Source organism: Anser anser (genome assembly GCF_964211835.1).
Source record: "Anser anser genome assembly, chromosome: 2".
Lineage (NCBI taxonomy): Eukaryota > Metazoa > Chordata > Aves > Anseriformes > Anatidae > Anser > Anser anser.
In genome coordinates, this window is record NC_139721.1 from 23175758 (window position 1) to 23203721 (window position 27964).

General features: G+C 44.9%; 1 protein-coding gene across 2 annotated transcripts; it reads right to left on the minus strand.

Annotated features, from left to right (window-relative positions):
- Positions 1 to 2472: 2472 nt before the first annotated feature.
- KCNS2 (potassium voltage-gated channel modifier subfamily S member 2) lies at positions 2473 to 27960 on the minus strand. 2 transcript variants are annotated; one of them, XM_083821810.1, is made up of 3 exons: positions 27498 to 27960; positions 20662 to 20750; positions 2473 to 8516 (listed from the first exon to the last, which is right to left on the minus strand). In XM_083821810.1, the coding sequence occupies exon 3, from the start codon at positions 8477 to 8479 to the stop codon at positions 7046 to 7048; it is 1434 nt and encodes a 477-aa protein (XP_083677936.1). In that variant the 5' UTR covers positions 8480 to 8516; positions 20662 to 20750; positions 27498 to 27960; the 3' UTR covers positions 2473 to 7045. The 2 variants fall into 2 exon arrangements, with proteins under 2 accessions (XP_083677936.1, XP_083677935.1); XM_083821809.1 differs by lacking the exons at positions 20662 to 20750; positions 27498 to 27960 and adding an exon at positions 9250 to 10503.
- Between the last annotated feature and the right edge of the window lie 4 nt (positions 27961 to 27964).

Below are 27964 nucleotides of genomic sequence, written 5' to 3' on the forward strand. Positions count from 1 at the left end.
TGACCTCTCTGTGCATCTAAAGGGAAATCACTGAAGAAAATCAAATGCACCTAAAAACACCTGCTGCCTCCCGCTCCCAGCGTGACTCCTGGCACATTGCATGGTTTCATTGCTGCTCCCAGGGCTTCACTGGGACCAGAAGATCCCATTCTGACTCAGGTTCGCCTGAGAGGGGGCTCAGGGCTGTGGCCCACGCTCACGGAGGAGCTGCAGGAGATGGCGATGCTGCTGCTACCTGGTCTCTGGCTGTCGGAGCTCCTCACCCTCAAGGAGTGCAAAAACCAGTTGTCCAGCCCCGTAGGTAGCTCACCTTCTGGCTGAATGTAGCGGGTCGGAGACTTGGGCAGTCTGAGATGTTCCTGCTGGGGCACCGGCTTTGCCCGTTGGCTGGCGGTGCAAGAGGGCGTCGCATGGGGGCAATGACCCACTCTTCCTGCAGGTGCGTGCGAGCACCGCCAGCCTCTTTCCATCTTTCAGCTTTCTGCAAGGCATGCTCCCACAGTGAGTTAGAAGCTGTGCCTTGCTTTGGGAAGAAGGAAGAGTGAAACAGCACAATGAATGGGCTTTTCCTAAATGTAAATTACATTTCTAGTGTGTGATCTTTTGTCATGCCTGGAAAACCCAACGTACGGAAGCGTTGGCTCAAGATCTGGGGTGCTTAGGCACTGGTACAACGGAAATAAATTAAGAATGTACTTGGTAATTAAAAGGCTGGTCATTAAAGGGTCTGTGCTGAGGTATAAATGTTCAGAACATTACCTGGAATGGGACAGAATGTGAATTTCAAAAATAGCATAGTAATTTAGGAGGAGGATTTCCACTGGAAGTTGGAGGGATTCGTATTCCTAAATCAGGAGCTCCGACCACTGGCTTTGCTGTGCTATGACCCCACCACATCACCCCTTCGTCACACGCCGGGGGGCTGCAGGAATAGCCACGTCACAGATGGAGAGGGTGAATCAAGAGAGCAGGGCTTACAATGGGGAGAGCTGTGGCTGCTGGTAAGCCAACGGTGACATTAGAGCGTCACCAACCTTCCAAATGCGGTAACAATTTCTCCAAAGGCCAGCAGTGCGACCGGTGGAACAGTCTGCTCAGAAGTGCAGGCTCGTGCGCCACGCAGAGCACCTGCGCTGGTGGTGACCACCAACAGATTTTGGCCTGCAAATGAGCAGCACTCTTCCGATGCATAGAACAAATCAGCAGGTTTATAGCAGAATTTGTCCAAACCCTGAAAAAACGAGCCATGTTTATCTCCGAATAGGGTTCAGTGAGAAGCCAAACCCCACTGGTACCTTGGAAGGAAGAAGAGCTTGAGGTGCTGATGTTTCTTCTGCGCTTCTGTGAAGTTGAAGGGTTGGCTGCACGCCGCTGCCTCCTCCAGCCAGCTGCATGCATTTATCAAAGTGAAGACTTCCATGATTTAGGGTTGTGTGAAAAGGGTGAGATGATGTCAGGCAAACAAATTGCTCCTTGTCCGGTTTGACTCTCAACCAGAGGCTGTGAGATGATTCCCCATTTGCTGTACTAGCAGCAGAAATAAACACCAGAGCCAGAGCTTGGCCAGCAGCATCGCGCTATTTCAGGAAATACTTTCTAGATTGCTTGGAGGTTGCCTCTTCCAGCTGATGACCCATCCCTTTATGCATGAGAGGTGAAGAGATTAACGAACCTTGATGAGGGCGATACAAACTCAGCGGTTGCTCAGAAGGCACATCTGTAATGACCGTGAATCAACTAGGTGGAGAACCAGTGCTTTGAGTAATGTATTGCCTGTTGTGGCACTGGTAAACCTGTCAATTACTCTCAGGTGAAAAGCACAGTCCTTTTATTTATCTTTTTTTTTCCCCCAAAAGGAAAAGGCAGAATCTGTAAAAGATGCTTCAGAAACCGGATGAGAATATTGTTCTAGCTCTGCCTAAATAGTGGGGCATCTTAAAAAAAGTTACAGGAGTTAAAATTAATTTCTGGTGTAACTAAAGGGGAAGCTAGACGCATAAATTGGGGAGAAAACAAACAAACAAACAAAAAAAGAACATGGTAAGAAAATACTTGTTTTGGTACAACACCTCACCACGGGGTATGAGTGGTGACTGTGGGTTGGATGTTGTTTGGAAGTACCATCGAAGGTAAATGAAAGTCAGGAATATTGTGAGAGGAAACGGATAACTAAGACAGCAAGAGCAGTTACTCCATGGGCTTTCTGCAGCTTGTATGTGCACAGCTGGGGCCTCCGAGGGTGGGGGTTGGTTTGGAGGAGATGAAAGGTCATGTCAAATTGATTTAGCACCTACAAGTGCTATTGGTATGCTGCTTAGTCCCTAATCTATGAGGTAGAGAACAAGAAGCTTGTGCTATTTGCTCATCTAAAATATGTGTTTCAATCCCTTCCCTCCCCCAATTTACTGCATTTATAAAGTAGAAATTTAGCTTGATGTGTATATTTAAAATAAACCTGTCTTCACAAGAAGATGAAGGCTTCTCTTTTATTATAATATATACTAACAATATCCTGAAATGTAAATAAATTCTTAATCTCTGTGTTAATATACATATTTTGTGCATTTAATTTCCATGTTGTGGCACAATGCTGAGATCTTGAGTGAGTAGCACACTACGGGGACAAGAAACGCAGTACAAAGAGCACCAGATAGTGTAGTTCGCTGCCATCTCATAAAGTCCTGTACAAAAAAAAGGTACCAATACTGAAGGTATTCAAGTTGGAAAATTAAATGCAAAGTTCGTTGTTCTTAAGTTTTCCTTGTGAAGTAGATCATGCTGTACTATGTGAAGAAAAGACAGTCTGCTTTCAGAGTGGGTAAGGTAGTCTGCAGGGAGAGAGAATTTGCAAGTGATGGAAGTACGTGAATCATAAAACAGGCAATAATACAAAATCCGAACACACATAAAAAGCTTAATCACAATCTATGTATAGATTTTACTTCTCGGGAAAATAACGTAACATATTGCTTCTCGGGGACATCTCTGAACGATAGCCTAGATTTGTACTAGAAGTCAAGATTCTCTAACAGTTCATTCCTGGCAAGAAAGTTTCTTCATTTGGAATATTACCGTAATCCTCACTGAAGCGCTTCAGGGCTTTCAGCCTAAGGAGAGCAGTAGCAGCACTTATGCTGCTGTCAGGCAGGTGACCATCAAAAGGCAGGAGGAGCACGTACCACGAGCAACGTTTTCACTAAACTGCACACCCATAGTAAGCAGGTTGTTGACCACAATGATGCTCAAGTGTCAGATACTGGAGAAAGTTGCCAATTAGTCCACTAACACTTTAATTCAGACCTGTAGTTTTATAACTGAAGATGCCCTGCTCTTACAAACCAGTGATTTAAAAAGCCTGGGGCAAGTATTGGTTACTCAAAAAGTACTCCTTCTCTTCGCCTCATAAAAGTTTTTGAGATATTGAAGTTTTCTGTCAAAATATAAACATTTTCCTGTTTAATGAGAAATGAAGACTTCCACCACGGGCTGGACTGAGCACTAGCAAGAGGTTACTTCATAAAATGGCAGGAAGGATGCGCCTCGTTCTTCCTTGCCCTGGTATATTTGGTGAGTTAAGACAACATTACTTTACTCAGAATAATTGTCATCCTCCTCGGTGAAAAATTCTGTTAGCCTAAGCAAATATTAATAGTGCTGTATAAAGTGATCTCATTCAAGATACAATGCTGTGCAGTGCCAGCTCAAACAGATTAAATCTAAGCAGAAGTAAGGCAGGAAAAAAAAAAAAAAAAAGCTACATCCCCTAGGATGATCAGAGGAACGAGGCTTGCAAAAAAAACTACAGGGATCTTGGCAGGTATCGCCCCCTGAAAATAAGCCTGTAAGTGCATGTGATGGCTGTCTATCTATACATCATGCATGCAAGCGCTAGGAGGAAAAGGAATTATTTAAGCTACAGAAGAGTGCCGGCATGAGAAAAGCCTCATATAAAGCAGCTGTTAATAACATTATGCTAAAAGTTGCACAAGCCTCGGAGAGCAGCGCAGTTCTGGAACGCAATTCCAGAGTAGTGGGAGCAACGTCTGACTACTTCTAACATGGAGCTAGTTAAGTTTATGAAGGGAATTCCTGCGTACTGCATAAAGTCATTGTCATGATAATAAGAACATATTAAATTTCAGTACTTTATTTATTTAGTGTCTTTGATCCAAAGCACTTATATAAAAAAGCAATAATGAAAATTCCTTTCAACCAGTACAATAAAAGTCATAATTCCTTGGGGTATTTCATTTTCTTTAGTAAAATGCAATTTGGACACATTCCATTCAATACTTGCAGAAATGACAGAGCATCAGCCCTATGAGTAATAAATCTAGAACATAAGATAAGCTATAGGTTATTGAAATGATGTGTTGCAAAGTTTGGAATCAACCTTTGCAATGCTAAACTCACAACAGCTGAGGAAATTTGTGACTCTTTGGCAAGTTTACAGATCTCCTCAAATAACTTCCCGGAAAGTCACTGGTTTTGAACTCCGTGAATCTACTGCTCGCGAAAGGGAGATAAAACCACTGCTTAGAGTGAGGTTGTCTGCAGGTCCCGAGGCAACAGACCCGATGGGGGCTGCATTGGCCTCGAAACCAATGGGAGATTTTGCCTCCCTGGCAGTATTTAACCTGACTGGAGTGTACGGATGTGCTACGCAAACCCTTCTCTTCCTTCTCTTACTTCTTTCACAGAGTTTCAATCCAACAGGTAACCTAGTGCTGTGCCGTGTTTCATATGGGTATCTGTAGGTGTATGATAGTTTAGACTCATGCAATACGAAGAAGAGACAAGACTATTGAATTTGTGCCTGTGATGACCCAGTAGAGAACTTGAACCAGCCTTCCAGAAGTGAAAAACCTCGGCAAAATGTTTCAAATTTGGATGCCTAATTTGGGTCATCCAAGTCAAGCTTCAGGGCCATGTGTACAGCTTTTTGATGTTTGGAGCTACCGAGCAACATCTCGCCTACCGACTTCACGGCTTGTATAGGCTATGCTGAAATCTGTACAAGTTTTATTCTGGTAAGACTAGAAAGGACCTGTTTTCCTCACGATTCATGGCTTATTGACCTCAGGAGAGGGTGTTCAAAGGAACTTTTGGGCAGGGAGGGTGAGGTGGGGTGTAAGTTATTTCCCATTGTGTAGCCTTTGACAGATCACTGGAATCTGATCCTGGGTGCTCGGCTTTCTGGTTTTAGGTGGAGCTGACACACCACCACCACCAAAAGATCCAGACCAGACAGCAACCCCTAACAGTCTAAAAAGGGACTTATCCATACCATATTTGCTTTATTCTGCCAATTGGGTGACTTTAATTTGGGTGCCACTCCTTGTTATGGTATGCAAACACAGGCTTCCAAACAGGATAAATTCAGCTTTAGTATTTTAATTTCCGTTCTAACCTGTTTGAATTTATTTTCCGAACCTCTCCAGTCTTCACAAGAAAAAAATAAAAACAAAAAAGTAGCAGAACGCGTAATAAATGGGGCAGAAAAACTGCAGGATTTGAAGAGAAATGCTGCTCTGCCCTCTGAATGCCGGGAGTTTGTTTCACAGCACAACTCACCAGAAATGTAAGGGCTCTGCCTGTTGGCTACAAGTGCTTGATCTCTGTACAATTACATAAGGGAAAAGGCTGATCACTCAAATAATAAGTTTATGTAGATTCATGGTTACTCTTGAGAACCCAGATGATCTGCTCTCTTAAAAAAAAAGACTTGAAAAAGTACAGGCCAGCCCTTGAGAGGATTTAAACCAGCTACGTCACAAAACCGGGTGGGAGGATCTGCCCACAGTGAGTGCAGTATTAAGCTCTTTTTCTGTATCTGTTCTTTTCTTAGGCCCTTACAGTCTTTCTTAGCTGTAACTTGTGAGTTCTTTTCAGAGGGAAAATGTGACTTGCAGGGTATTTTTTTTTCCCCTTAGAGTTTCCTTGGCAGAAAGCGTAATGGAATTGGCTGCCATCAACACCTGCTTTCAAGCTTTCCTGATAAAATTAGATTTTGTATCTCAGCATCACATATGGCAACTTTATAATTAGTCTTTTTGCAGTATATGAATGTCAGTTCCTAAAATGCTGCCTGTACTGTTCATGTGGGAATATTTCTCTTCATTAAACAAACCCAGATTTTCCACTGGAGCTCCTAATTGTTGAAAACCCACGTTTTTGTGTGGCTAATCTCAGAACCATTTTGATGGGCTGAAATGCAGAGCATTTCATTGGAACAAGGCTGTGAGCACATCCCTTCTGAGAAGAGAAACCCGAGATGTCTTCATGCCCCTCCACACCTAGAGTCACTTGAGGAACTCTTTGACTATGCAGCTATCTGAAAATGAGGGTTGGGCTTCTCCAGAGGGCTCGGTGTTGACCTAATGTTGGAAACAGAGGTAGGTCTATGCTTAGGAGCTTCTAAAAAGTACTACTGTACACAGCATCTCAAAACAAGAACACTCAGTTTTTAACACATGTGCTAAAGAGTAAGCAAACTTCCACTGAAATGTGAAGCTCAGAGGTGTTTTCAGACATGTGATGAGCAGAATTACCAGTCAGAAAGACGGGGAAAAGTGTTCCCGTGTCAGTGATTCACAGGTGCTTCTTTAAAAACAGTTATAAAATGCATCAGAAGTCCTACATTTGCCTCGTGATGGTCTTGAACTAGTACAGATACCAGTACAGGTGATACGTGATTTGTTCATCGTTAGTTACACAGCTGAGAATTTTTATTCCACTCGGTTATGCTCATTTCTCTGCTCAAATGAGGAAGTGCACAAAGTAATAAATCATCACTATACTGCTAGCACTAATGCCATGGGAGTGGTAACACTTGTATGAAAAGGTCAGCATTCAGTACCGATGCAACAGGATGAGGATGTGCAAACTGTCAACTTGTAATATAAATTTCTTTAGTTTCTCAAGTGCAAAGTTAGTGCAGTGTCAGCAACATTATCCTCTAGGGAAAAAAAAAAAGACAAATAGGAAAACATTCATAAACGTAGCTCTTGATAGCTTTCATGCAAACTGCTGTCAAACTTGTACACTAATGCAGTGAATCATTCAGGCTCAGCTCACTGGGGGTACTCCTGCTCATATTGGTAAGACTGGCCATAAGGGATTTAACTTTATAAGCATAGTAGTCCCTTAAATTGACCGATGGAACTTCTTTCATGCCATCACCAAAATCACAGCTTCTCATGGCACTCTCTAACTGCTTCTGACGCCTGTAGAAGTGGGAGAATTTATTGAAGATCAGTGTAATGGGAAGCACTACCACTAGGATACCGGCTAGGATGCATGCAGATGCTGTCAACTTGCCAGCCGTGCTCCCTGGCACAACATCCCCGTAGCCAACCGTGGTCATGCTAACCGTAGCCCACCACCAACACGCAGGGATGGTGGCTAACCCCTCATTCTCTTCTTTTTCAATGGTGTAAGCCACGACTGAGAAAATGGAGATGCCAACAGAGAGGTAAAGTAAAAGAAGCCCTACCTCTCTGTAGCTATACTTCAGGGTGGCTCCAAGAGACCTGAGACCTGTTGAGTGTCTAGCAAGCTTTAAGATGCGAAAGATCCTCATGAGTCTCAGGACTTGTGCAACCCTGCCTAAATTTGCCAAGGTCGGACTACTTTCCACCACCAAGTTGACAATTAAGGTAATATAAAATGGTAGGATGGACATTAGGTCAATCAAATTCAGGGCATGCTTGAAAAATTTTAAAAAGTCAGGAGCTACTGCAAATCTCGCCACCAGTTCAAAAGTGAACCATGCAATACCAAAGTGTTCCACGATTTCAAAGCGAGGGTCCTCCTCGGGGGTCCCGTTGCTGTCAACAATCTGAAAGTCTGGGAGGCTGTTCAGGCACATGGTCACGATGGAGCCCAGCACCACCACTATTGAAAGGACACTGAAGATTCGGCTTAAGACTGAGTAGCCAGGATTATCCAAAGCCAGCCAGAGCTGCCTCCTTATGTTTCCAAAGGGTTGTTTGTCAAACTTAGAGGCATCATTGTAGAATGCCAAAATCTCATCAAAAGAAGATGTGGTACTTTCCTGGTCACTTTGTTCCTCCCATTTCTCTTGGTCTGGCTCCATTTTCCTCCCATGGTAGCTGTAACTGCAGCATGAGTCTATAAAGAATTCATTGATTCCCCAATATTCAATCTCCTGGCTGAAAGAAAACACACAGAGTTCACCCATCACATGGAGCTTGCCAGTGTTATAAAAATGTAGCACGTAAGGGAAGAGCTCAGGGTTCCTGTCAAAATAAAATTCGTTCTTGGTGTCATCATAGTCATCGCAGAGCTCCAGGATCGACTCCTTCGAGTGGCAGCTCAGCAGTTTGCCCAGTCTGGTCTCGGGGAACCTTAGCAATGTGTTGGATCTCATCTTTTTCTTAAAGCCTCCAACGTTGATGCTGATCTCATTGTCTTCGAAATTTGCCTCAGATAAAGCCTTCAGACTCTGCCCTGTCATAGTGAGCTCCTTCGAAGGGTGTACAGGGAGTAAAAACCTAGGATACAATTGCACAAAAAAATCAGCAGAATGGGCAAATCTACAGCATGTTCACCCATTGACTTTCTTTCTCTCCTATTCTTTCCCTTTCCTTCTTTCTTCCTTTCTTTTTTCTCTTTCTCTTTCTTTTTTTCTTATTTTTTCATGTTTTCTTTCTTTTTCTTTCTTTTTCTTTTCTCTTTCTTTTTCTCTTTCTCTCTTTCTTTCTTTCTTTTTCTTTCTTTTCTTTTTTATTTCTTTCTTTCCTTCTTCTTTCATCTTTTTCTTTCTTTCCTTATCTTTATCTTTTTTCTTTCCTTTCATCTTTATCTTTCCTTCCTTCCTTTTTTCTTTCCTTCTCTTTCTCTTTCATCTTTATTTCTTTCATCTCTTTCTCCCCTTCATCTTTCCCTTTCTCTCTCTCATTCATCTCTCTCCTTCTCTCCTTGCATTTCCCTTTCTTTCTTTCCTCTCCTCTCCCTTCCCTTCCCTTCCCTCTCCCCTCTCCCCCTTTCCTCCCCCCTTCCCCTTCCCTCTCCCACCTCCCCACCGAAGCCCCCCCAGGGCTGCTCCTTTGTCTCAGCGCCGCTCCCCTCCCCGCTCTCCCCCGGCCCCTTTCCCCCCCTCACCCCCTTCCACCCACCCCTCGCTGCCCCCTCAGCCCCCCGGACCTCTCCTCCCGCACCGGGACAGCCCCCCCGGGGCCCCGCAGCCCCCCGCAGCCCGGGGGGGGGTGGCGGCTCCCTCCCTACCGTGCTCCCTCAGCGGCCGCGGCGCCCTGACGGCCCCCGCCCGCGTCCCGCCATCGCCGCCTCCTCCCGCCGCGGTGCTGAAGGGACAGCGGCGGCTCCAGCGGCGGCGGCGGCGGCGGCGGCGCAGCTTCTCGTCATGGCGACGACCCCCCGCGGGGGCCGCCCTCCCCTTCTTCCCCGCCGCTCCGACCTCACAGCCCCGCCGCTGCCGGCTGGGGAGGGGCGGCACGGCGCAGCCGCCCCTGGGCGGTGGGTGTGCGGCTGTCTGTCCGTCCGTCTGTCTGTCTGTGTGTACGGGGGGAGGTCTTCTGACGCCCCCCCCCCCCCCGCCGCCGGTGCTGGCCCCTCTTGAGGCGCGGGTGTGCCTCGCCCCTCGGCCGCCGCCCACCGCCCGTGGCTGGGTTGGGGCGGAGGTTGTACCTCACGCGTCAGGAGGCACTGGGATCGGCCATCGAGGCTGGGGAGACCTCCGAGATCACCTGGTCCAACCATCCCCCTGCCACCAATGTCACCCACTGAACCGTGTCCCCAAGCACCACGTCCAGCCTTTCCTTGAACACCCCCAGGGACGGTGACTCCACCACCTCCCTGGGCAACCCGTCCCAGTGCCTGACTGCTCTTTCTGAGAAGAAATGTCTCCTCATTTCCAGCCCGAACCTCCCTTGGCACAATATGAGGCCATACCCTTGAGCCCCACCCGCGAGACACCCCCCGGTATTAAAATACAACCCTGTAAGTAACTGCATGCAGACACGGGGTGGGACAGGTCAGTGATGGTGTCTGCCATCGGCTGGGTCTCCAGAGCCTACTCAGACTCCTACATGGGGTGCCAGCAGCACCCCGCCGTGCCCCGCTGACACTGCTGCTGTGTGTGGCTGGAGCCCCACACCTCTGGGGACGCTCCCACAGGGCGGTGCATGAGCCACAGCACCCTCAGCCCCCCAGGGACACTGCTTCTTGCAGGCACTGCTCCTGCTTGCCTTTTCCTGGCTGATGCTTGGCTCTCCTGACGGCGGGTGCCTGGGATGCAGGCTGTCCTGCTGCCCCCCTTTCCCCCTGGGTGTCCCTCCCTTTGCTGTAGATGCCCCAGGGCTGGGCTCTGGGTCCAAGGGGGCTTCGCCACTCGTCCGCTGGCGTTTCACGGACCTCTCCTGCTTCCCATCGGCTGCACAGTTAAGTCAGTGTGTGACAGCCTCCCTCAAGGCTGATTAACCCATCACCGGGGAAGGACTGATTATACCGGCTCTTAATGCCCAGGGGCAGGGATGGCAGGACACAGGGCTGGGAACCACCACGTTGGGCTTTCTGAGCTGGATGTCCCTCCTTGCTCCCCAGGGCTTGGCTAAATCACAGAACTTCTCTGCTTTAGTTTCCCACTCACCATTAGAACAAAAATAACTCATGTTCCTTAGTGATGTTGCAAGGAATAGTGAGCTACTGCTGACAGTGCATTCAAGCAATGTCTTTTCACCAGCTCTGCACTATCCTAGATATCTAGCGGGGCTTGAAACATATTGAATTTGAAAAAGATGTATTTTTCATTACCTTTCTTTTTTAGTTTTAAATTAGATTTTTTTCCCCCTAATGCTGCTTTGGAAGAAATTGAGTGGAGATATGCTTAGAGGATTTTCAAGCTTTTATACAGTGTCCTCTCCTTTTAAGCTACTTGGCTAAGGAAAAAAAAATATATATATATAGGCAGCCTCATGCTAATTTCAGGAAATGCATTTATCCACCTCTGTTCTTATCCTTTCCCTGGAAAAGTCACCGGTCACTCTCCATATCTAACCTGGGATATTTCTGTATTTTCTGATTAAATGGCACAGCAGAGTTCATGCAGAGATGCTGGAAATAACTTAAACAGCAAAGTAATATAACTGTGTTAGGATACAACTCCTCCAAGGCTAATATAACTGCTCCTGTAATTAGGGCTAATTGGCTCAGCCAGAGCATTTTCATAATAAGGCTAAAATGCTGCTAGCACCCAAGGTAGTAATCCAAAATTGATCTGAACGTTCCTGCAAGGCATGCGCTCTGCTCCACAGCCACCCGCTATCGCTGACACAGTGCTTTTGCCTTTTCCAGCCCTAAGAACAGGACGAATTGCTGCAGACGCACTCACGTTGGTGGAATCTAAGGCAAATGATCCACTTTGGTATGTCAAAAGGAATCAGATATGTCATTTTTTTTTCTGAAGATGAGCCAGTGATGTATCAGAAAAGAGTGAAGTTCAGGAAGGACTAGTAATAAATCAAATAAATAAAAAAAAATGGCTTCGACTAAACTGCCCTATGGATGTTCCCTGGATGGGGGAAAATGGAAGAGGAGTGTGGAGGTGGGGCTGGCATGGGAAGGAAGCAAGAGAGGATTGCCTTTTGGGCAGGGTAAATGGGCGACTAACATCACCTGAGGGCCGCATCACAAATAACCAACTAGCTTTGGGTCTGCTGGCGTAAGACTCTGAGACTGTGTGAGAAGGACAGGGTTTGTTTTATTGGTACACAGCGTACCATGTTATTTAAGGAACACGAGAAGGTGCCAGCGCTACGTGAAGGCATGGGCTAGGTGCTGGTGCCTGGCTGGGACTCCTGTGGCGTGCCTCGCATGGCTATACACCCTGCCTTGGGTTTGTAGTGACCCAAAATGTGACAGAATGGGGAATTATTGCCATGCTGGCAACAAACCAGGGGTAGGAAGCTGCCACCTGGACACGTTGTCCGTGTCCCTGTCTGGCCCCTGTTGGCAGCCCCACACCTGCACTACCCTGCAGGGAGTTTAATGCTGACGGGGGCATGTGGCACTGAGAACCTGGGTGCCTTGTCAGCTTTGGAAGAAGTGAAACGGCTCCTTCTTCAGCCTTAATTAAATATTGAATAGGATCTAAATGAAGATATTGGACCTAAGTCAGTGTTTTAATCAGCACTTCCACTGGCTGGTGGATAGATTCACTTTGGACGTAAGGCCACAAACATCTATTAGGCTGGAGGTGGGAAGTCTGAAATTAAGATTTACTGGAAGATCATCCCCCTTCGGTCCTGGAACCAGACTGAAACTTACGTTCTTGCTGACCATTTTCTTTTGCACCAGATAGATTGGGAAATCCTGGAGTCTTGATGTGTTACTTTGAGATCAATAGATAAAATCTGATTTTCTTTGCAAAGCCTCACAGATAGCTGGGAGCAAAGCTTAGATCTTTTCTTGACATCATTCCTGCTACCTCGACCATTGACTGTGGCCAACTGGTAAATACGTTTATAAATATTTATTCATTTATATATATATTTTGCACATAGTGCTCATTTAAATACTGGAAGAGGCCTGTAACAGAATATTGCCAAGTCAAAAAGAATGAATAACTTGACAACGAATTTAAACAATTTCATAAAGGCTACTTCCCTCTCTGGATGCTTACACAGATGATGTGAGTGCAGCCAGAACCGGACAGAGCCCCCATCTGACAGGAGATATGAAGAGGAGGGGTTGGTCCAAATCCACCTTGCTCTTACCCTCTCGTGTCAGCATGGTGGCTGCTCTCACATCTTTTAGCTGCTGGTGATCTGTGGCCAGCTTTTTCTAACTGAAGTTTTAAAGAAGCCGAGTCTAGCCCATCTGTAGGATCTTTCAGCTGTTCTTGAAAGAACGGTGTCAAACCTCCCTGCCGTAACCCCAGGCAGAAGTGCAGTGCCATTTGCTCATGAACCTGCTCATTATGTAAGTGTCCTGACAGACGTGCCTGCTTTCCTTGGGAGGCAAAGGCTTTCTGTGAGCTGTTGTGGCATTTGCAGTATAAGGCTGGGGAGGGAGGTGAGTCAAATGCATTACTAAGCTTGAAGTGCATAAAGCAGTGGCAGTGATGTCTGAAAACAAACCTCTAATGTGACAAACTGAAACTCCTGTGGACCACAGAAAGGCCATCTGGCAGCTAAAGAAAATGAACCACGCTGCCTGCGTTTCATTTTGCCTGACAGTGGCTCTACAGTGGCAAATCCTGATCATTTGTGGTGCTCTGAATGCATGAGCAATGAAGGTTTGCTGTGATGACTCTGCTGTCCCCTGCCTTTTGTTGAGACTTGACCTGCTTAGTCACTGCTGTGCCTGCAGCACCTGATGCTTGACTACAAGGGACACTTGATAATATTTACCTTTGCAAGCCCTGTGGGCAGGCAGCACTGTCTTCCTTGGGGAAATCACCATACCCCGGAGTCATGGAGTGCAAGGCAAGAAAGGACCATTGGCTTCCATTTAGCACAGACTGTGGAACTTCAGCCTCTTGTCCCCTACTGAAAACTGGTGTCTGCGATGGGGTGAATGAACCAAGCCTACAAACCTGACTGAAAAATATTAGAGGAGTCTGCAGCGGGTGTGTTTACATGAGCATTCTGCTTGGGATTAGGGTTGCGCTTTTGAAGTCATCCTCCTGATTGGCTCCAATGCTTTGATTTGGTTTACACTGAGGCTGAGAACTGCATTCCTTTTGGATAAAAATGTCCCAAAAGCTGAGCTGCAGGAGTATGTCTAACGCAGTCCAACACAAATGAATATTTGGTCCACAGGACTAGCCTAGAGCTACTCCAAATAACCCCTGAATCATCTATGGCATGCACAAAATATCCTCAGCACCATTTTTTTTCACTTTATTGAGCTGCTGTGAATGAGCCACCCCAGTTGTGAGTGTATTTATAACCAATGCCTAGCTCAGGTGTAGGTGTCTGTACTGTAGGTACTCTATGTTAAAGGAGAGGCATGGTTGTACTTTGGAATTGGAAAGCATTTCCAGTAGCAATAAGCAATGGGGAAGAAGGGTTCCCAGGACTGCAGGTTTGGATTTAGGATGATGCACTGGGAGAAGAACGCATTAAGAGCAGCCCTGTGGAGAAGGACCTGGGGCTTCTGGTGGACAAAAAACTTGACATGAGCCAGCAGCGCGTGCTTGCAGCCCCAAAGGCCAACTGCGTCCTGGGCTGCATCAACAAAGGAGTGGCCAGCATGGGAGGGAGGAGATTGTCCCCCTCTGCTCTGCGCTTGTGAGGCCCCACCTGGAGTGCTGCGTCCAGGTCTTGGGCCCCCAGCACAAGAAGGATGTGGGGCTGTTAGAGCAGGTCCAGAGGAGGGCCACGAAGATGCTCAGAGGGCTGGAGCACCTCTCCTGTGAAGGAAGGCAGAGAGCTGGGGATGTTCAACCTGGAGAAGGCTCCACGGTGACCTTGTTGCAGCTTTTTAATACTTAAAGGGGGCTTATAAAAAAGACAGAGAGCAACTTTTTGCTGTCAGATAATGACAGGACAAAGGGGAATGGCTTTAAACTAAAAGAGGGAACATTCAGATTAGAGGTTAGGAGGAAATTCTTCACTCAGAGGGCGGTGAGGCCCTGGCACAGGTTGCCCAGAGAACCTGTGGATGCCCCATCCCTGGAGGTGTTCAAGACCAGGCTGGATGGAACCCTGGGCAACCTTACCTAGTGGGTGGCATCCCTGCCTGTGTCAGGGGGATTGGAACTGGATGGGCTTTAAGGTCCCTTCCAACCCAAGCTGTCCTACAATATGATTCCGTTCTATGACACTGGGGCATACCGGCATACCAGTGACATTCTCTGCACATTGCAGAAGTGTTTCTGCAGAGGGAGAGCAGAAAATCTATGTGCCACACCTGGGTGGCCACTGCCACCCCTCACTAGCTACCCAAACATCCTGATGCTGCAGGTAGTGTCTCACTAACCTCTGCCTTCTGGAAGTCCTGGAGCTACTCTTTAATCTGCCACATAAAACCTGGTAAAACCTGCATTCGCCTGTGTTGTGATTTGCTGTCAATGACTCACGTTGTGTTTTTATTTTGACTGAGTGTCACCTGAAAGCTGCAATTTTGGAAACAAAGAAGGTGAATGGCTGTGAGCAGCCTGTAATTTCTGCCCCACATGGATAGTGCAAGGCAGACAGGGGTGCAATGTTCCTGGACTGAGGCACTGTTTCCTTCTGAGTGCCATAAGTGGCCCACTACATTATCCACTGTATAGCCCCAAAGACAAATGCTTTCTGCCCTCTGTAACATCCTTAATTCCCATGAGTTATCTCAAGATAGACACAACAGAAGAGCTGCCCATTTTGTCTGGTGTCAGCTGTGCTCTTGTAGGTCAATTCTGCTTCCTAGGAAAGGGAGAGACTAAATGCTGCCTTGAGAGAACACTCACCTAGGTCCTTGGACGCCTCTGTGGTTGAGGTCATAGAGATTTGGGTAAAAAGATTTTTGTGAGATAACATAAGTACTGGGACCCAGCTCTGATCACAGAGGACCATCAGAGGCTCCAGCACTTCTACATCCAACATTTGTCCATCTCAGCGCAGAATCAGAAGCTGCTGGTTCCTGTCTCCTGCACACGGTTCTCAGCTTCTTCAGTGTGAAATCCCAGCAATGTCTGTCTTTTTATGAAGCTACCTAGAATCAGAGACTTTGCTTTATCTTCATATTCCTTGCAAAGGATTGAGCTGGTACATCGTGGCCTCTGGAGTTCACAGTTCTTCAGTCTCCACTTAGGTTGTACCAGCTGCTCCGCCAAGAGGAGAGCAAAGTTTGCCTCCAAAATCAGCCTGACAGTGAAGAAGGCGAAGGGCCCTGGGTGACTTAGGAAGTAGCTACCTGACAAGGAAGGGTCCCTGACAGCACACGTACATCCTCACTGCCCAGCATTGCCAAAAGGGAGTGAGTGACAGGCTCGTCACACATGTCACACATGCCAGCATCCTGAAGCTTCCCAGGACAGCTGCTGTGAATACTCTCCCCTGGTTTGTGTCCTGTGGACCATTCACCATTCCCTCATAAACCACCATGTGCAAAATTTGCCAGCTGGCAATTTAAGACAAATCTCTCTCTCCTTGAGCTGTCTTGTAGCACATAGCCTGGAAGGGCACTGTCTAGGAGATAAGTAACCATTACGCTCAGCCAACAAGATATGTTTCTCTAATGGCATGGCCTTCAGCGATTTCTCCTCTTTTAGTAACAGACTAAAGCAGAAAGAGAAATATTTTGTGACGCACAGAGCCATATCGTGATTGCTACAGACTATTTAAAAAATTCTGCTTAGTGGAAAACAGAGTCAGCTTCAAACACTTACTTTTTAATAACTGCCCACACAGCAAACAGAATTTAAAAACTTTTCCATAGCCTGCTTAATGCTTACGTGACCATGTTGAATGGGACAGCACCCCCTGTCCCGTCAACACTGATAATGAACCGTTTGCAGCAATGGTCCATCTCTGATTCACCCACTAAAACTGTGCCATGGTAGTGCCTTTCCTGAAATGTATCTCAAATGCAGTTTGGGCTGTAATTTATCCTAAAGGCTTGACTTGCCTGTCTGAGGGTGTGATTGGGAGTTTGCACATTCTTCTATCTCTCCAAATATTCCAAAAGATATTTAAGAAATCTCTCACTAGTGGATGAAGGATCAAGAAGCTATTTCCTTTGGATTCATTTTGATATTTTTGGATTATATTTAAAATAAGAGCAAGCCAATTCAAAAAGAAAAGAAAACAAAACAAACCCCCCAAAAAAACCCACCAAACTGGATCGCTAAATAAGATTCTAATTAATGTTTCCCACTGTTATCATGAAACAAAAGGTTTTAAAGTCTCTAAAACATGTTGGGACATCTGTGCTCAGTTTCTACACACAATGCAGAAAGTCCAAAACATCATGGGAAACCTTATTTTGAAGGGATGCCAGTCCAGATCCATGCTCAGAAAAGTTTCATATGGTTCAGATCAGATTTTAAAAAACTCTCTGAACTGTTTTATCCTTTGCTAACATGATTTTAAACTTCAGATTTTTTAACCTTAATTCAACAAAGCACTTAACGATATGCTTAATTACAACCACCTCTGGTTTTCAGAACCATGCTTTTCTTTGGTCTCCTGGAGTTTGTTATTTCTATAATAAAGAGTAAGAGGAAATAATGCAGTAATTTTTTTTTCAAGAGCATGCTATGGAGTTATGAGAATACTGCAGTCATTTAAACCTCAGAACTCAGCTCACTGACATACATTTGGTATAAAGTCGAGTGGGGCTAGCGTGTTGTGAGTACAGGGAAACATGAATTCCATTTTATTTGTTTTTCTTTTCAAACCACTGCTTTGTAGAGCAATTCTGAACTTTGCTGCAGTCAGAACATTACACTAACCAGCTGCTGAACAAAGACTTCAGTGAATCTAGGTCAGGTCTAATTTGTGGAGCTAGTGGAGTTAGTCACTAATGGCAGCTTTCTGAAAGGTACAGATGGAGAATCCATGAGCTGTGGGAACAGAATTACGGGGCTTCTTCTCACCATCAGTTTTAATGCGATTTGTTTTATTTCCTTTTCCAGGAGTTCCTTTTTCTCAGAGTTCCTAGTAAAAGAGAGATTAAATGTGACAGCCACATCTGTTTTAGGAAATTCCCGTGGAGATATCAGATTGGTAGCTGGCTCAAGCAATGTTAAAAGTGAATGCTTCTGGTCCGAGCAGGTGGTCTATGAACACTATGAAAAATCCCTAGCTTTTTATAGCGACTTTCATCTGAGGATCTCAAAGTGCTATATAAATATAAGTTGATCAGGCCTTACAACATCGCTGTGAGGTGATCACTTTGTAATTGTAGGGAGTGGGTTTTATGGCTCACAAGTTTGCTGCTGGCTGTGAAATCCTATTTGTGACTCACACAATCTGCCCCAAGTAGAGCAGATGAATTGCTGCTGTGTCTGGAAATGAGAGCTGTTTGAGATGCAGCGGTACTTGTTCCACTCTTACAAGGGTTCTTCTCCCCTTCCAGCTTGCTCCTTGTTCTTCCCTTCACTTTTCCCCAGTACCCCTGCCAAGTGCACACACTAGCTGTGCTTCCTTTTGCGTGTCCCGCCTTGGGCCACATTTTCCAGAGGTAACTTGTCATAGATTCATGCTCTGCAGATTGTTCCTCTGCAGTTCCTTGGACAAAATATGTGCTTAGATGTATCTCAGCCGGCCAAGGCATGGCAGTAGGGTTAGTACTCAGTAGTAGGGTAGTTAGGGTAGTAGATTAGCTAGGGTAGTTCTCAGTGTTTTGGGGGTTGATTTAAAGTGTTAACAGAGCATCACACAGATCATGTCAGTAGACAGAGAACATCTGACTGAGCCATATCCTGCAGCCAGCAGAAGAGGCTGCCTTGTACAGCAGTCCTGTCTGCCCTACAAATGGGCTGGAGCATCAGGGTAACCAAGGGCATGTTTGCTTTGGTGAATATTACTTTTGTATTTCAGAAGAAACAGCTTATTTCAGAATCGGGTCATAACATGAGAAATATTATTAGTGTGTATGCATCTGTGTATATTTTTATGTGTGTATCTGCAATGTTTATGGTATCCATCGATATTTATTAGTCTTTAGGACAGGGATTTGGCACAAAATCAGTATTTTTGAGTTTTTGTTTGTTTCTATAGCTGTAGAGGCTACTTATGCTGAGCACGCTTTGATTTGCACTGAACATACTTTAAATTCTGCCATATTATATCTCGCATCCTCTCGGAATGTAGTTTTGGGCTCTCCAAAGACTCTGTCACTTCCTTCAGTAAAATGTGAGTTGGAGGGTATGGGGAAGATCAGTATTTCCAGATGAAAATGCACCTGGTTGCTTGGATAAAGACATGAGGCTTTGTTGTCTGTGTGATAACACTCAGGTTATAAATATCAACTTCTGACAACGTCAACCCACAATCCCTAATGCTAGCTGTAAATCCTGGTTTGTTCTTTTAAGCATTCTGTAAAATATGATTGTCGTCCAAGGCTGAGAGAAGAGTCCCCCACAGTGTTAGTCTGGAACTTGAACTGCATATTATACCTCTTGGTATAATAAGGCTGATAATACTAACTCTATCCCCAGCCAACATCTGCAGCGCAATGAAAACCTTAAATGCAAAGATATTTGAGGTTTGTATGCTATTACACCGAAGAAAAACTTGCCATCAGATTTGCAAGTGTTTATAATTTTTAAATTTGCTTTGTAAAGGGCTTTACCTTCCGATCTCCATAGCAGGCAGCACATCTGGATTTCCACCCTGATTGTGACCTCTGGATATTGCCATAACATAAACATTAAACAAAAGTAATTATTGATAAAAACGTGGTCAAGTTATTTCTTGTCTTGATTTGTGGTTTAGAAGATATCCATGGACATGTGTTGTTCCTAATATACAGCTACCAAAAAAAAGATTAATGAAATGACCAGTGTCTGAGGATTGTGTCACTGGATTAAAAAAGCTGAGGATTCTTTCCAATGGCTGAACCAAAGTGACTGAGCTCAGCTCACAGTCCATTCACATTTTGGCTATGTGGCAACACGCTACAGATTTGTTAGCAAACAGCATTAAATAATCAGATGGAACCAAAAATTGTCTGGGAGAGACTGGGAACTTGACTGGGGGAAAGGAAGCAATCAAGAAGTTTACTACTGTAAAAGTTCGTTCTGTACCCCAAAGAGGAGAGCAAGGAGAACAGTTTCTTGGAGTTTAAGATGTGTAATAGCAGGCAAATGCTCAGAGCATCCAGTTCTCAACACAGCAAACAGTAACCTAGAAACATATGTGGTGTGCAATAACACTCATAAATCTTAAGAGATTATGTGTTCCTAATGCAAGACTTCAGACTGATCTATTTTGTTAAGTGCCAAACTTCAGCATGATTCAATCAAGTTTTTCTTAATCTGAATTTATTTACTCTCGGTGATGATGATTCATTGAACATGCCTGTAGTCCAGTCTGTTGAACTAATTTATCAGGCATTTTGATGGACTGGTGATTTGTCTTCTCTGAACATTTCATGGTTTATTTATTTATATCATCTGGATTGTGTAGAACAAGAACTGCAGTTCTGCTAAGAATTAGACATTCCTCAATGATGCCTTTAGTAACAGGAAACGCTTTCTAGATAGGTATTCTTATTGCAATGTAGCCAAATAGCTAAGCCAGGAAAATTTCTCTTATCTACAGATCCATTTCCCCTCACTAAATTCCTGTGTTAATCTGGGTAGATTTGTATCAGAGACACAGCCTTGGAAAGATGGAGGGACAACAGCGGTGAGGCTTCCCTGTGCAGGACATGGGCTTTTCCTGGAGGTTTTCCCAAGAGTATAGGTCAGAAGAAGAAATAAGACACAAGGAGCTTGCCTACACAGCCAAATGGACATGGGATTACTGTGCAGAGAGGCCTTCTCACACTCTCTGTCCTCTGGCTCTTATGGATAATGACAGCATGCAGACCAGGCTGGACTTCAGCGTATGTTGGCAACTCATATACATTCCCAGAACGGTACTTAAATCACTGTTTTATACTGAAACCCATCTCAATGTGACCACAGTGCTGTGACCACTTATTAAAGCTAACATCAGCTCAACTGCAAGCAGCTGGCATGCCTACCTTCAACACAGGTATGTTGCTTTGGCCTTCTCTTCTCCAAGGGAATTTATCTCACCTGGTGATTTTCAGAAAGACTTACAACTCTCTACCTGTGAAAGGAATAAAAAGTAAACATGTAGAAGAAGCTAACTATTTCCCAAAGTCAAAGATGTTCATTTTGTGTTTGGCTGGGTGCAGAATGAAAACGTGGAACAGGACGGAACAGACCAGGACAGCAAAGTCTTCCGAAGGGGAGCAGTCAGGCAGGTCTGGGCTCCCCAGTACAAGGGACATGGACATAGCTAAAGCCAGTTCAGTGATGGGCCATTAGGATGTTTAAGGGACTGGAGCATCTGACATAGGAGGAGAGGCTGAGAGTTGGGGTGTCCAGCCAGGAGAAGAGAAGGGTCAGGGGGATCTCAGCTATGCGTATAAATACCTGGCTGGGTAAAGAAAATGGAGCCAAACATGGCAAAGGGCACAAGCTGGAACACAGGATATTCCATTAAGATGAAAGAAAAAAAAAACACAGTTCAAAGCAAGGGTGATTGATCAATGGCACAGGCTGCCCAAAGAGGCTGTAAGTCTCCATCCTTGCAGATATTCAAAACCTGACTGGATATGTCCCTGGCAACCTGACCCTGCTTTGGGCAGGGACTGACTAGAGGTGCCTGCCAGCCTCAGCTGTTTTGTGGTTCATAGAATCACAGAATGGTTTGGGTTGGAAGGGACCTGAAAGTCCATCTAGTTCCAACTCCTCTGCCATGGGCAGGGACACCTCCCACCAGACCAGGTTGCCCAAAGCCCCATCCAGACTGGCCTTGAGCACCTCCAGGGATGGGGCATCCACAGCTTCTCTGGGCAGCCTGTGCCAGGGCCTCACACCCTCAGAGTGAAGAATTTCTTCCTTATATCTAACCTATACCTACTCTCTTTTAGTTTAAAGCCATTCCTCCTTGTCCTGTCACTACACCCCCTGCCAAAGAGTCCCTCCCCAGCTTTCCTGTAGCCCCCTTTAGGCACTGGAAGGCCGCTGTAAGGTCTGCCCGGGGCCTTCTCTTCTCCAGGCTGAACAACCCCAGCTCCCTCAGCCTGTCTTCATGGAGAGGTGCTCCAGCTCTCTGATCATCTTCATGGCCCTCCTCTGGACTCAACCTAGTAAGTCCATGTCCTTTTTATAACGGAGGCCCCAGAGCTGAACGCAGGCTCCAGGTGGGGTCTCACGAGAGCAGAGCAGAGGGGGACAGTCACCTCCCTCACCCTGCTGGCCACGCTGCTTTTGGTGCAGCCCAGAATACAGTTGGCTTTCTGGGCTGCTGGCACACATTGCTGGCCCATGTTGAGATTCTCATCAACCAATCTTGTTCCATGAGATTCAATTATAAAATTTCAAGTATTTGTTAATGCAGATGGTAGCAGTGAGCTGAGCATTTCAGTGTATCAAGTAGATGTTAACTCTCTTGACTCTCAGGCACGCGATGTTCTTTTGTTGAGCAGACAAACAGTAGACCTAAATTACAGATCAAGCATCATTAGTGGAACAACAGAACTAGCACACATTTGATATTATATATGTGAACAAAGGTACGTCGCATGGCTATCAGCTAGTAGGGATGCGTTTCAAATACAAATTGGCTGTGCTTTATTCACTACTGGTCAAGGACTGATGTTCCTGCCATATCACTGGGCCTTATCAATGACATTAGATTTTGGCCCCTTTTCTTGTTGTTGCTCTTTCATGGGCTACATCAGCTCAACTTGGCTCAAAGACTTCCTGAAGAGTTGTGTCATTTGGGGATTTTGCCCAGTCATTAGAAAGAAACTGTAACGATCTAATGTTCCTCGGATTTTTGCTGTAAGTCACTGTGTTTGTAAGTAGCACTGATCATGGCAAAAATATGTCCTTTTTTTCTCTGATATGTTCTTCTGGCTTCCCAGTGTACTGACCTGCTTGGTAGGTTAGCTAGCCCTAAATACAAGCCAATTCTTGCATACCTGAGGACAGTGAAATGCATTTAAGATATCTCTAACACATTTGGCATGTTTAAATATATCCTTTCAGCTTGTCTTCTTTCACATAGCTTCTGAGTGATATTAATAATAATGTCATTTAATTCGGATGAGTGGTTCTATGGTTCTGGCTTCTACATCCCAAATGCAATCCTTCCAGTCTTGGCCTCTTTTCCTCTGCAGGGAAATTGATTAGACTTTTTCAGTCATTCTATATATTTAAAGCTGGAAGACCCATTTGTATACAGGTCTAAAGTTATTAAACAATCAGATGTACTTCAAATCTAATAGTTTTATTAGTGCCTCTATGTTGACTTTGATTGAGGTAAGAGATTTACATTGCCAAGAAGAAATTAATTGCACCTTTATGTGTAGACATATGTACTAGATCATTCTTGAATTTTTAACATGGGAAAGCAGTCACACTTAAATGATAAAATGTATTTATATAACACTATCGTTACTTGCTGGTGTTACTTATCTGGAAACAACTATACAGGAGTCAGTGTAATTGGATGTATATAAAACCAGTGGAAGATCAGAACTGAGATCTATGCTGTCAACTTTACTTTAGGTTCAGAAATCAGCACAGGAATCATGCACAGCTTCAGGAGGAAGGTACCAAGGTTTCCTATCCAGTTAGAAGTCCACAGTGTGTTACTTGTCCCTGACATTGATGCAGACAAATGTGGCCAGCTGACCCTCTTTTAACAATATAGCTCTAATTTTTTTTATAACTGCAGGTTAGCCAGCATACCATTATACCTACAAAATTAACAAAACCTGAAGGAAAGAATCTGGAGTGACAGAAAGAGATGTACATTTTTTGAGGAATATTTTTCAAGAAAAGAAGACATATCGCTAGTTCCTCTGGAATGCCAAACCACATCTGAAAATATGCAAATGCAAAAACCATCTGAAGATAGCAGCCTATCGTTATTAGCAGCTCTGCCAGTGTATCTCCACAGACCACTGAACAGCATGGAGGATAGAAAAGGTTCAGTTCTGCTGTTTACCCAGCTGTGGATCAGCTGGTTCCATATGACAAATTTGTCTTTCCAGTTTGCTTTTGTAAAAAACTAAGAAATTACTTGAAACAGTAAAAAAATAAACCCATAAAAGAACACCATATTTGTCAAGCCAGGACAGAGAATGCCAGAAATAAAGTTGCCATAATTCAGGTCCACTCTGTGTATTGTCATCCAATTTGTAATTGCATGACCACAGCCTGTTTTTTGTTTTTTTTCCCCACTGCACAGGATGGACCTGCTGTGGGATGAATCATGGTTACCTCATTGCAGAAACTGGAATTTGGAGGGTGATGGCAGAGGATTTCAAGATAGGAAAGGATTGTGCTGTGGTTTGGGAAACTGAGCGTTGTCCTGGTATTGGATTTTGTTGCTATTATGGATTTTGTTGTTATTATCTTGAACATCATTCCTATGAAATGCTGGGCTAGTCACTTAACTCAAAACTTTTCACAGATGTTAACTGATTTTCTGGAAACCCTGTCAACTGGAACCTGGTTTGGGATATGGTGAATTCTCACTATTATGGGAGCTGTGCTTTGAAGATACGTTGTAGATCCTGAAAAAAAATCTATTCTTTTAAGCACCTCAAGTCAGAAACCAAAGTTATGGTTTCTTTTAACAATTTTGACTTCTATTTATTTACACCTCAGCTGCTATGGGTAAACAAGGAAGTTAATGTTTCCTCCTCGTCTTCAGGAGCCCTGGGAAGATAAAATATCAGTGTTTGCAGAAGACTGGGATACTGCAGAGGAGAAGACCATAAAATGCCTTTTTGGGAATAAGTAGTTGAGTTTCAGTGCTGTGTCAGATGATAGGTGCCATACTTAGAATAACAGTGTTTTAGGTTGTTGGTTTTTTTTTGTTTTGTTTTGTTTTGTTTTCAAATATTCAGGCTGTTATTTTCATATAGAGAATTAGCTGAGATCCATGGTTAGGCTTTGAATGTTCATTTAGTCCATTCCTCTGCTTGAGAGCAGTATCATTTAGGCCTAATATATTCCTGTGAGGTACTTGTCTAAGTGACAGACTTTTCACAATCTCCTTGCATGATTTTCCATTGCTTTACTTTCTTTACCATTAAAAGTACTTTTCCAGTAGCTAGCTGTAATCTCCTCTGCTGCTTGCCCAGTCCTCAGGGAAGAGGGAAGAAAGTTTCTCTATGGGACAGCCTCACCGTGTGCATGTAAAAGGGCACAGAAACAAGGTTCTTCTTTTATTTCCAAAGAGTTTTAAATACTGCCCCAAACAAATAGTCTGCAACAGCTCAGGCTGGGGGCTGACTGCCTGATGACCAGCCTGGCAGAAAAGGCCCTGGGGCTCCTGGTGGACAACAAGCCAGACACGAGCCAGATCTGGGCTGTGCTAGGTGGCACACGGCTATCAGGTCGAGGGAGGGGATCCTTCGCCTCTGCTCAGCGCTGGGGGGAAACATATGGAGTGCTGTGCCCAGCTCTGGGCTCCCCACTATAAGACCTGGACATCATAGAGTATACCCAGTGAAGGGCCATTAAAATGTTTAAGGGGCTCAAGCACCTGATGTACGAGGGTGCACTGAGAGAGCTGGGAGTGTTCAGCTTGGAGGAGGGAGCTCATCGATGTGTATAAATATCTAAGGGAGGGGGTTGTAAAGAAGATAGGACCAGTCTCTTCTCAGTGATGCCCTTGGGACAAACTGAAACACAGGAAATTCCACTGAGATCGGAAAATACATCTTCAGTGCAAAGGTTGTCAAGTACTGGCCCAAAGAAGTTGAGGAATCTCCATCCTTGGAGATATTCAAACCTGACTGGACATGATTCTGGGCAGCCTGCTGTAGCTGACCCTGCTTTGGGCAGGGATTGACTAGATGAACTCTACAGGTACCTGCCAGCCTCAGCCATTGCGTGGTTTGGTGACTACAGCAGTGTATAGAAAGCACGAGCCTGCATGAGCAGTTCCTGCTGAGAACTGAAGGTATTGAGAAGCTGTTCTTGGAGACAGGTGTTTCACTCACGGGCAGTCTGTACATTAAGGGGAATCAAAGTAGATACACTTAATGTTTGAATACCTTTTACAAATCTATAGGGTGAGACTCCTCCCTTGCTCCTGAGGATCTGGAGTTTGGGTACCTTCCCAGCTCTCTGCAGTAAGGCGTAATTTTTAATATATATATTTTTTAATTTATTTCCATCCTTGTGTACTTTTTCAAAAACATTAAGTATTGCTTAAGTAAAGAAATACAGCTTGCTGCCAAGTCTAATGCTCCTATCACCAGTGACACATTAAAATGTTCCTCACTTTTGCTTTTGTCCTTATCTTCCTCAGACAGCTGGGAAGCCTGTTCCCAGTGTCTTATGCTTGAAGACATTATTTTCAATGGATTTCTTCTTTCATTTTCTTCTTCTCCTTCCCTTCAGCACAGAGCATGAGATCTCATTTTATAATGCATTATAGCTGCTTGTCTGGGGAAGGGAGTTATCTCAATGAAGGGCAATTTTCCAGTATATTCTGAACATTCTTGTGGTGCACGTAAGAGGTTTAATGTCTTAAAACACTGATCCTGTAAGATATTAGTACTAGATTAACCTACACCATAAGCAAAACTAAACCTCAAAATTCCCATGCCCTTTCCACTTCACCCTCAGATTGCCTAAATTCCTGAGCCATCTGCGTGTCTGTCAGCCAAGTTTCTCTCAATCATCTGCTTCTGGTCCTGCCTCCAGAGCCATCCAAATCTGTATTACACTGAGCAGCCAGCTTGGAAGTTCACAATCTACTCTTGCCACCCCGCCTTTTCTTCTCTTGAAGGTTTTTCATGCCTCCTTCCTTCTCCTGAAGAAGAGACGGTGTGAATGCTTTCCTCTAGCTCTGCTGTTAGAGCAGTCACTCCTGCTGAACGACGGAATATTTTTCTTGGGACTGAAAGCTAGACCTGTGGCCTCCTGCACGATGAGAACATCATTTTCATTTCTCATCCAGTAAACCCTCAAGGGGATACAAGCATCAATGGAAGGGATGGTAACCACTGTTCCTTCTGCTAGGCTGAGTAGTTAGGACGCTCTTTGAGGAGCTGTGAGATGTGAGCTCAAATGCAGCCTGGTGAAAGGGGGAGTGTTCTCAGGGCTCCCATGTCCCCAGTGAATAGTCCAGCCCCTGAGTTTGAGGTGTCAAGGTCTCTGATCTGAACCTGACTTTTTTCTTGGTACTACCTGTTGGCACTTTAGTTCCTTGGCCTCCCTCTCATCCTTGTGTTTTCATTAGTTGTCCCCAGGTTTTATTATTTTTGCCTTCCCAGAAAACTGTGCTGCGTGGATAGTTTAGGGGAGAGAAAGGCTCACATCTTAGGATTTTACAACAGATGAGATGTATTAGCACACAAACCCTTTTATCTGGACTGCAGTCACCCTGGCTGCCATTGCCCTGTATATTCATTCAGTCCATCCTCTCAAAGACAAAAGCCTGTTTGCTAAAGCACATTCTCTCATGTGCCTTTGCGCAGTCTAGTTTTAAGGGATTCAGAAAGAAGAAATGTCAGACCCCTTTGCAGGTAGCTGTCTCACGGGACAGTACAGCTCACACTGTCACTGAGCTAGCCTATATTTCTTTTAGCTTGTTTCTGACCCTTGTTCCTTCCCACTCCATAAATCAGTCCTCCTCCTCTTTTGTGGTGTTTACACTGTCCAAATAGATAGAGGTCCCCGGGGTGGTTCCTCACCTCCGGCAGATTGTCTCAGCATTAACGCCTGAGCACACTCTGATCTCTTTGCTCAGCTGTCAAGCAGCCAAACTCATCTCATTGTCTTAATTCCTCATAAATCAATAGGTCCAGATACTTACCCTCTCGCTTCCTTTGGGATGAGTCTGTTCCACAAGCTCACAGCCAGTTTGTTGGTCTCTGCCATTATTAAGACCTTCTGTCTCCCTTCCTTAAGCACATTTCTCCGCTTCATGTCTGTATTTGAGGCTGTGCTTCCTCCTGCAGACCATTGCTTTTGCCCATCCACTTGGCTCTCACTTTGCTATTTCCAGCCTGTCTAGGTTTCTTTGTGTTTTGTGTCTGTCCCCATTGGTTTACACAACACCTCTCTAATTCATAGGAGTCGTTACATCAAATATAAATTGAATGAATGTGGTGTTTACTGCTTCCTTCCAGATCATTAATAGACATTAAATAAAACCAGACTTAGAGCAGATTTCTAGCCCTCTTCCCCTCCCCTCCCCACACCCAATCCATGCCCCAGATACTCTCCCATCGGCTCTTTATATTTATCTTTCATCCCTCTTTGTTTATGGACTCACAGCCT